General features: G+C 34.1%; 1 protein-coding gene across 1 annotated transcript; it reads right to left on the reverse strand.

The window, feature by feature from the left end:
- Positions 1-3,649: 3,649 nt before the first annotated feature.
- LOC145725922 (uncharacterized) lies at positions 3,650-8,798 on the reverse strand. Its single transcript, XM_081974846.1, has 2 exons — positions 8,652-8,798; positions 3,650-5,404 (listed from the first exon to the last, which is right to left on the reverse strand). Exon 2 carries the CDS (start codon positions 4,484-4,486, stop codon positions 3,749-3,751), a length of 738 nt encoding a protein of 245 aa, XP_081830972.1. The 5' UTR covers positions 4,487-5,404; positions 8,652-8,798; the 3' UTR covers positions 3,650-3,748.
- Between the last annotated feature and the right edge of the window lie 2,098 nt (positions 8,799-10,896).

Here is a 10,896-nt window from a genome sequence, read left to right on the forward strand (position 1 = left end):
GTTGACTGTACCAAATTTTCTAGTGTTTTCCAGGTTGTTGAATAGAAGATATAATGAGGTTTCCAAAAATGTGCTTAAAATAGTCATTTTCTCACTCCAAGTGGGTTTTACAGGCGATTTTATCCTTGACTGTCTTTTTAAACAGTGTTTCTGTTAGACCAATCTTTGACACCGCTTTTCTACCTGACTGTACCAAATTTTGTAGGGTTTTTCCAGGTTATTGAATAGAAGATTTAATGAGGCTTCCAAAAATGTGCTTAAAACAGTCATTTCTTGTTTCAACTGGGTTTTACAGGTGATTTTGTCCATGACTCTCCTTTCAACTGTGTTTCTTGCAGTTCAAATTTTGACACCGCTTTTCTCTTTAACTGTAACATGTTTTGTAGTATTTTTTTAGGTTATTGGATAGGAAATTTAGTGAGGATTCTAAAAATGTGCTTAAAATAATCATTTTCTCACTCCAAGTGGGTTTTACAGGCAGTTTTGTCCCTGACTGTCTTTTCAAACTGTGTTTCTGACAGTTCAAATTTGACAAAGCTTTTCTCCTTGACTGTACCAAATTTTTTAGTGTTTTCCAGGTTGTTGAATAGAAGATTTAATGAGGTTTCCAAAAATGTGCTTAAAACTGTCATTTTCTCACTTTAAGTAGGTTTTACAGGCGATTTTATCCTTGACTGTTTTTTTAAAAGGTGTTTCTGGTAGTTCAATCTTTGACACCGCTTTTCTACCTGACTGTACCACATTTTCTAGTGTTTTTCCAAGTTATTGAATAGAAGATTTAATGAGGTTTCCAAAAATGTGCTTAAAACTGTCATTTTCTCACTCCAAGTAGGTTTTACAGGCGATTTTATCTTTGACTGTCTTTTTAAACAGTGTTTTTAACAATTCAATCTTTGACACCGCTTTTCAACCTGACTGTACCAAATTTTCTAGTGTTTTCCAGGTTATTAGGTGGGAAATTTAATGAGGATTCCAAAAATGTACTTAAAACAGTCATTTTCTCACTCCAAGTAGGTTTTTACAGGCGATTTTATCCTTGACTGTCTTTTTAAACAGTGTTTCTAGCAGTTCAACCTTTGATATCGCTCTTCTACCTGACTGTACCAAATTTTCTAGTGTTTTCCAGGTTGTTGAATAGAAGATTTAATGAGGTTTCCAAAAATGTGCTTAAAACTGTCATTTTCTCACTCCAAGTAGGTTTTACAGGCGATTTTATCTTTGACTGTCTTTTTAAACAGTGTTTTTGACAATTCAATCTTTGACACCGCTTTTCAACCTGACTGTACCAAATTTTCTAGTGTTTTCCAGGTTATTAGGTGGGAAATTTAATGAGGATTCCAAAAATGTGCTTTAAACAGTCACTTTCTCACTCCAAGTGGGTTTTACAGGCGATTTTATCTTTGACTGTCTTTTTAAACAGTGTTTCTAGTAGTTCAATCTTTGACACCACTTTTCTACCTGACTGTACCAAATTTTCTAGTGTTTTCCAGGTTATTAGGTGGGAAATTTAATGAGGATTCCAAAAATGTGCTTAAAACAGTAACTTTCTCACTCCAAGTGGGTTTTACAGGCGATTTTAAATTTGACTGTCTTTTTAAACAGTGTTTCTGGTAGTTCAATCTTTGACACCACTTTTCTACCTGACTGTACCAAATTTTCTAGTGTTTTTCCAGGTTGTTGAATAGAAGATATAATGAGGTTTCCAAAAATGTGCTTAAAATAGTCATTTTCTCACTCCAAGTGGGTTTTACAGGCGATTTTATCCTTGACTGTCTTTTTAAACAGTGTTTCTGTTAGACCAATCTTTGACACCGCTTTTCTACCTGACTGTACCAAATTTTGTAGGGTTTTTTCCAGGTTATTGAATAGAAGATTTAATGAGGCTTCCAAAAATGTGCTTAAAACAGTCATTTTCTTGTTTCAACTGGGTTTTACAGGTGATTTTGTCCATGACTCTCCTTTCAAACTGTGTTTCTTGCAGTTCAAATTTTGACACCGCTTTTCTCTTTAACTGTAACATGTTTTGTAGTATTTTTTTAGGTTATTGGATAGGAAATTTAGTGAGGATTCTAAAAATGTGCTTAAAATAATCATTTTCTCACTCCAAGTGGGTTTTACAGGCAGTTTTGTCCCTGACTGTCTTTTCAAACTGTGTTTCTGACAGTTCAAATTTGACAAAGCTTTTCTCCTTGACTGTACCAAATTTTTTAGTGTTTTCCAGGTTGTTGAATAGAAGATTTAATGAGGTTTCCAAAAATGTGCTTAAAACTGTCAATTTCTCACTTTAAGTAGGTTTTACAGGCGATTTTATCCTTGACTGTTTTTTTTAAAAGGTGTTTCTGGTAGTTCAATCTTTGACACCGCTTTTCTACCTGACTGTACCACATTTTCTAGTGTTTTTTCCAAGTTGTTGAATAGAAGATTTAATGAGGTTTCCAAAAATGTGCTTAAAACTGTCATTTTCTCACTCCAAGTAGGTTTTACAGGCGATTTTATCTTTGACTGTCTTTTTAAACAGTGTTTTTAACAATTCAATCTTTGACACCGCTTTTCAACCTGACTGTACCAAATTTTCTAGTGTTTTCCAGGTTATTAGGTGGGAAATTTAATGAGGATTCCAAAAATGTACTTAAAACAGTCATTTTCTCACTCCAAGTAGGTTTTTACAGGCGATTTTATCCTTGACTGTCTTTTTAAACAGTGTTTCTAGCAGTTCAACCTTTGATATCGCTCTTCTACCTGACTGTACCAAATTTTCTAGTGTTTTCCAGGTTGTTGAATAGAAGATTTAATGAGGTTTCCAAAAATGTGCTTAAAACTGTCATTTTCTCACTCCAAGTAGGTTTTACAGGCGATTTTATCTTTGACTGTCTTTTTAAACAGTGTTTTTGACAATTCAATCTTTGACACCGCTTTTCAACCTGACTGTACCAAATTTTCTAGTGTTTTCCAGGTTATTAGGTGGGAAATTTAATGAGGATTCCAAAAATGTGCTTTAAACAGTCACTTTCTCACTCCAAGTGGGTTTTACAGGCGATTTTATCTTTGACTGTCTTTTTAAACAGTGTTTCTAGTAGTTCAATCTTTGACACCACTTTTCTACCTGACTGTACCAAATTTTCTAGTGTTTTCCAGGTTATTAGGTGGGAAATTTAATGAGGATTCCAAAAATGTGCTTAAAATAGTCATTTTCTAACTTCAAGTAGGTTTTACAGGCAATTCTATCCTTGACTGTCTTTTTAAACAATGTTTCTGGTAGTTCAATGTTTGACACCGCTTTTCTACCTGACTGTACCAAATTTTGTAGGGTTTTTTCAGATTATTGAATAGGAAATTTAATGAGGTTTTCAAAAATGTGCTTAAAACTGTCATTTTCTCACTCCGAGTGGGTTTTACAGGCGATTTTATCCCTGACTGTCTTTTTTGAACTTTGTTTCTGGTAGTTCAAACTTAGACACCGATTTCCTCCCTGACTGTACCAAAGTTTAACACACATTATATATTTTGACTTGGCAACAAGGTTGGCGCCGTTGCCGGTTCTACCACAATCAAGGAGTTTTTGGTGTATTTTGTATACTGTGAGGGAAATTGAATTGGGAAGTTCGTTTCTGTACTGGTACATAAAAGCAATATGATAGTAAACAATAAAGTCAATAAAATGTTTATTAGATTTTTTTACTAAATCTAGTTAAGACACTCGTTTAAACAATCATTTAACTTTACATATAAAACTTACACACAAAACAATTTAAACAAGATGAATATTTTCTCGTACAGAAGAACTAGACATGCGCTTTCCTTTATACAAAATGTATATCAGAAAACCTAAACCGCATACTAGAACGATCAGTAAAATATTAGTAATGATCGATCCAGTGTTGCCAGTTGATTGATCATTGCCGACTTTCTCCATTTTCTGCGCTTCAACGTAATTTTGCTCTGGTTTTGCGATTTGCAATTTGGATATTTTCTCGTCCAACACAGAAGCAAAGTGATCCGTCAAAATTTTATCCCTTTCCTCCGAGTTGGTAGCTTTGGTAAGGTTTTCTCGTAACATAAACTTATTCAGTTGATTGGTAATTTCTTCCATTTTTGAAGATAAAGAAGCGATTTTGCTACGCGATTCGTTGATTTCCTGACTGATTCGTTGATCTACCAGCATTTGAACGCTTTCAAAAGGATCAAACTTGATTTTGTCACTTTTATTATTTGCCACATCTCTACATTTGATACCAAGCATATTGTCATCGTCGTGTTTGTTGCCTTGGACTATTTTAATGCCTTGAGAAGTTAGGCTGTGCATGATATCTTTCAAATCCGAACAACTCCAACTGTTCCCATCTAAATGAACCGTTTTCAAAAATTTACAACTCAAAAAGAACGAAATCCAATTATTGTCCATCCCGTAAGTACTTTCGTGGAATAAATTGTGAGATACGTCCACGTATTCCAGTTTTTTTGCATTTTTAAAAGAACTTGTTGGCATTGAAGACAGTAAGTTGTGATTTAGGTCCAAAACACGTAAATTTTGGGCCTTTACCCATAATGATCCATTTAAACTTTGATACTATTGTGACTTAAATTGAGTGTCATTACTGATTCGGTAATAGGTAGTGAAAAGTACGTTAACTTATTGTTACTTAAAGATATGTTCTTAAAGTTATAAGGAATGTCAAAAGTGTTTAACATGTTAAAACTCAGATCTACAGAAGGCTGAACAACGTAGGTGAGTAAATTCACACTAAAATGTTTGATTTGATTGTTATTTAGTAAAATTAATTCTAAATGGTTCTGGTAGTTGAACACGTTTTCTGGTAAATAAGTGATGCTGTTAAAGCTGAGATCAATGGTAAACAGGTCTAGTAAATGCATGAAGCTCAATTCGTTTACAATACTAATGTTGTTACTTGACATGTTGAGTGTTTGTAGTTCTGGAATGTCTAAAAAAACATCATCGTCTATTGAAGTTAGTAAATTATTAGCCAGATTCAATTCTTTTAGATGCTGAATAGTCATAAAATATCCTGGATATATTTTCGCAATATTGTTTCCGGAAAAATCCAATTTCCACAGTACATCATACGAACATGTGACTTGGTCAGGTTCTGGTAATTCTATCTTTCCAGTGCTGCTTGAATCAAAAATTAATTTTAAATTTAGTGGTCTACTATCCTCATAAAAGCGATAGGCACTGTCATAAACGTCACAAAGATACGGAATATTATTTTCGGAAAAATCACAGACAACTCGCCGAATGTTTCTTGTTTCTGCAGTAAAATCTTTGCATGACAAACAATTATAAGAGTTGGATCGTTGTTTGTAATCAAAGTTCTCAAATCCTCTGTAGATGCAATCTCCTTGAACCAAACCAATGATCATACAACATAGCATCCATAAATGGATCCTAAAAAGGAAACGTACTTAATTTTCTGTTATATAATGCTTAATCTATATACAGGGTGTTTCCTGTATCTATACAGTGTGTCCACACTAAGGAGGGCCACTATGTTTAAAGGTGATACACGGAGCCAAATTTGACAGTTGAGACGTTAGGGAACACTAATTTATAAGAACCTTTAAAGGATTTACAGGAACACTAATAAAGGATTTACTACAGGGATGTAAAATTTCCGGAAAATTAAATTTATGGAAATTTTTCAGTAATTTTCCGAAAAAATTGGAAAATCTGAAAATTAAAAAATAATTCGTTTTTAACATTTTTGTACTACTAACTTGAAGGTATTTAGGCAGTTGAGATTAATTTTGAAAATTTTTATTTTCCAAATTTTCTTTATTTTCTGAAAATTTTCAGACGCAAAAAGCTAGAGTCAATTTTAACGCCCTCTAGCGGCCAAACGAATCAACTTAGCCGTGCTCGCTCAAAGTCACGTGATAGCCCCATTCATTAGCTTTCTCTTGTTATACGGTGGTTTTATACAGGGTGTTTCAAATAAGCGAGTTAGGGACGATTTTCTGGAAAAGTGCACGGAATTTTAATCTAAATTAGGGATTTTTTGGGCCTACTATACTAACGGCGACCATTTTGGATTTTCCTCAATCAAAGTGGTTTTTTTTGACTAATTTGAACCTGAGAAACACCAATCTGATGTACGTTTTGCCCTAAGGGGCACCGTTTCGGAAATGACCTTGAAATTATGTCAATTTTGACATTTTAGGGCGTGGCACCCTTGCAAAATGAAATTTTGACAAATGACACTTTACGTCATTTTTGTACTATTAACCTGAAGGTATTTAAGCAGTTGAGGTTAATTTTCAAAAAAAAAATAAAATTTCTGAAAAAAAATCAGAAGGTTCCACCCTTGAAAATTCTTGACAATTCTAGTTTTTAATTTTTCAAGGTGAAACGGTGCGTGGTACCAAAAAAGTGTATAAACGGTAAAAGTTGCATCCCACCGAGGTGCATTTGTGGTAATAATTTCAGACCTCTAAACTGAAAGGTTCCTGAGATATTGAGCAAAAACTGCAAAAAGCGAGAGTCAACTTTAATGCCCTCTAGCGGCTAAACGAGGCAACTTAGCCGTGCCTACTCAACGTCACGTGATAGCCCCATTCATTAGCTTTCTTTTATTATACGGTGGTTTTATACAGGGTGTTTCAAATAAGCGAGAGGGACGATTTTCTGGAAAAGTGCACCGAATTTTAATCTAAATTAGGGATTTTTTGGGCCTACTATACTAACGGCGACCATTTTGGATTTTCCTCAGTCAAAGTGATCTTTTTAACTAATTTGAACCTGAGAAACACCAATCTGACGTACGTTTTGCCCTAAGGGGTACCGTTTCGGAGATGACCTTGAAATTATGTCAATTTTGACACTTTAGGGCGTGGCACCATTGCAAAATGACATTTTGACAAATGACGCTTTACGTTATTTTTGTACTATTAACCTGAAGGTATTCAAGCAGTTGAGGTTAATTTTGAAAAAAAAAATAAATTTCTGAAAAAAAATCAGAAGGTTCCACCCTTGAAAATTCTTGACAATTCTAGTTTTTAATTTTTCAAGGTGAAACGGTGCGTGGTACCAAAAAAATGTATAAACAGTAAAAGTTGCATCCCACCGAGGTGCATTTGTGGTAATAATTTCAGACCTCTAACCTGAAACGTTCCTGAGATATGGAGCAAAAACTGCAAAAAGCGAGAGTCAACTTTGACGACCCCTAGCGGCTAAACGGGGCAACTTAGCCGTGCCTACTCAACGTCACGTGATAGCCCCGTTTATTAGCTTTCTTTTGTTTTACGGTGATTTTATACAGGGTGTTTCAAATAAGCGAGTTAGGAACGATTTTCTGGAAAAGTGCACCAAAATTTCGCTCAAATTGAGAATTTCTGCTTTCGAGGAGGGTGGTCAGGTAAAAAAGGCTGCTAGAGCCAAAACAATTGAATATCGATACAAACATTTTACATCAAGTAGGCCTAGAATTTGACGTAGATTCCAAAAATCGAATAAAAAATTAAAAGTTTGGTTTGTTGCTCAAATTTGGGACAACCTGTATACTGATGTAGGAATAAAGTAAACGCAAATATCTACAAGATTCATATCTCGTATTTTTTTTTTATAAAATGAAAACAAGTTACAAGAATGTTAAAAATTCAATGAATCACCCTGTAAACTACTCCATTGTATTGTCAATAACTCGGTTATTTTGACAGTTACAGGGTGGTTCAATATACCAATTTGTAGTATTTCGAGTCGAAAATTACTGCTTTTACATCTCTGCTTTAATACTTTGCTTACGTCACGTGACAACTGTCATAACGTGACACGTGACAGCTGTCATAAGATATAAGCTAATGAATGGGGCTGTCATTGGGTTGATTATCGAAAAGTGGCGTAAGGTGCCAAAGGGCCATTACGGCCCTTGTAAGGGAGCCACGCCCTGAAAAGTAACTGACAAAAATCAAGGTTATCTCAAAAATAGTACCAGTTAGCGTTATTTTGACACTGGATTTGAGTTTCTGAGGTCCAAATTAGTCTATAACAGGAATTTCATTGAGATAGTACCACTTTACAATGGTACCCTAATGTAAAACTACAAAAAACAGTAATTTTGATGCATTTTTACCATAAAATTTTTAATAACTTCCTTATTTGGAACATTTGGTATAAATCCCTCATAGAACCGTAGATAGCCAGTGAATGGGGCTATCACGTGACGTTGAGCGGGCGCGGCTAAGTTGTCCCGTTTGGCCGCTAGATGGCGTCAAAGTTAGTCACTTAATTTTAAACTTTTTTGTAAATATCTCGAAAACTGTCCAACTGACAAACTGTTTTGGAAATTCTCTAATTTTTTCTAGACAAGCATTTCTAAACTTGTTTCCTGTTTAACCCATTAGGTTAGGCCTTCCCTAACCTGGACACACTGTATAACTGGAAATGATTGATGTTTCAATAGTTATTTACTTAAACAAATGCGGAAAGTGATATTTTCCCACTGGTTGCTAAGCAAGCCTGGCTGCAGGGCAGGCAGTTAAAGTGCGAAAAAGACGCTTTCCGCATTAATTAATTCCGCAAATACTGCAAATGTGAGAAAATAGAGAGTAGAGAAAAAATGTAAGAAAATCGACAATAATGAAAGAAATAAAAATAGTTTTTACCAAAAATGCATCAAAAAAGTAAAAAAAAAACTTACATATTTTGAGTAATTTGAGCCATAAAAACACACAAGCAGGAAATAAATTTCGTGACTGATTTCGCTTATTAATTTCCTATTGTTATTAATAAAAATATTTATTGGCAGTACTGATAAACTGATGTATATACTTTGTAACTAAATTTATCAGTACACACTGGACAAAGCATTGTTGCATTTATCCTGTCGGAAGTCAGATTGTGAGCATTTTATGCTTTTACAGGGTGTTTTTTGTTTTTTTTTTTATTTCCAAAACCGTAAAAATTCAATTCATAAATTACATTTTAAGTTTGGTTCTTAAAAATTGTCTCAAAAGAGGAATTTTACGCTTTTCAAGTCAATTTTTGAAATATTAAAATTAAAAAAATTTGAAAATTTAATGATGTTTGTATTTGTTTAGTGTATTGTTGCGTCATCCTGTATTTGTGTAATTTTTGTCATATGCCATAAGGTTACAGTGTTAGGTTATTGTTAAATTGATTGTGTAAGGAGAGTAAGGACAGTTTTGTTAAAGTCTGAAAAACCATAAAAACACTGATCTGGAAACTGGAAAAATGTTTCAAAAATCAAAATTTGAATTTAAATTTTAAAATAATTTTGGGAAAAATTTTGGAAATCTTAAAAAATAACTCAACCGTCAATATAATCCATAACTCCATAACTTGCTTAGTTGAAACAACCTGTATAAAACTACCGTACAACAAAAGAAAGCTAATGAATGGGGCTATCACGTGACATTGAGCGAGCACGGCTAAGTTGTCCCGTTTAGCCGCTAGAGAGCGTCAAAGTTGACTCTCGTTTTTAGCAGTTTATGCCCAATATCTCAGGATGGTTTCAGGTTAGAGGTCTGAAATTTTTATCACCAATTCACCTTAATGGGATGCCACGTTTACCTTCTATACACTTTTCTGGTATTATGCACCGTTTGACCTTGAAAAATTAAAAACTAGAACTGTCAAGAAATTTCCAGGGTGATACCTTCTGATTTTTTTCAGAAAATTTTGTATTTTTAAAATTAACCTCAACTGCCTAAATACCTTCAGGTTAATAATACAAAAATGACGTAAAGTGTCATTTGTCAGAATGTCATTTTGCAAGGGTGCCACGCCCTAAAAAGTGTCAAAATTGACATAACTTCAAGGCCACCTCCGATATGGTGCCAATTAGAGCAAAATGGACGTTAGATTTGCATTCCCGAGGTTGAAATTAGTTAAAAAAGTCACTTTGATTGAGCAAAATCCAAAATGGTCGTCGTTAGTATAGTAGAGCCAAAAAATCTCCAATTTACACTAAATTTCCGTGCACTTTTCCAGAAAATCCTCCATAACTTGCTTATTTGAAACACCCTGTATAAAACTACCGTACAACAAAAGAAAGCTAATGAATGGGGCTATCACGTGACGCTGAGCGGGCGCGGCTAAGTTGCCCCGTTCAGCCGCTAGAAGGCGTCAAAGTTGACTCTCGTTTTTTGCAGTTTTTGCTCAATATCTCAAGAAGGTTTCAGGTTAGAGGTGCCAGTTAGAGCAAAATGGACGTTAGATTTCTGTTCCCCAGGTTAAAATTAGTTATAAAAGTCACCTTGATTGAGCAAAATCAAAAATGGTCGTCGTTAGCTATAGTATACCAGGGTGAGTTGATGTTTAGTGAAGGGATCTCGGAAACTAGCAGAGCTACAAAGTCGGTTAAATGGGGAAAGTATTGCAGTTTTAGAAGACCAGTTTAATACCGTTTTTCCTCTTTTTTGAAAAAGTTCATAAGTCACTAGATATTTAAGAAAAAAACAATTTTTGTAGATTTCTTTTCTTTCATCCAGTCGATTCAATATTACTCGCAGAAAAATGATGTTAATGTTCATATAAAATTGGTAAATTTCTGTGAACTGAACAAGACAAGTTAATCAAATTTCAGTCACTTGTCATGTATGACATATGACATAAACTTACTTTTTTTTAATGGAAGTGGAAAATGACATTTCCAAAAAGGTTCAACCTTTATAACGATACCAAAAAGTACATAATTATTTTCTTAAATGGCGGAATTATACCCTTTTCAGTGACAAATTTAGGCACTAAATGCTACGATATTAGTCTTGAACACTAATTTTAAGAAGTAAATTAGTCCGAAAATTTAATTTGGACTGTTAGTTGAATTGTAGACTTGTTTTAATCCAAAAAATTGAGTTGTACACCAAAATTAACGTAAACTTTTAGACTACTTTTACGATTACTACAATAAACTACAAAAA

The sequence above is a fragment of the Ips typographus genome, linkage group LG3 (genome assembly GCF_016097725.1).
Source record: "Ips typographus isolate SLU linkage group LG3, UJ_Ityp_2.0, whole genome shotgun sequence".
NCBI classification, from domain to species: domain Eukaryota; kingdom Metazoa; phylum Arthropoda; class Insecta; order Coleoptera; family Curculionidae; genus Ips; species Ips typographus.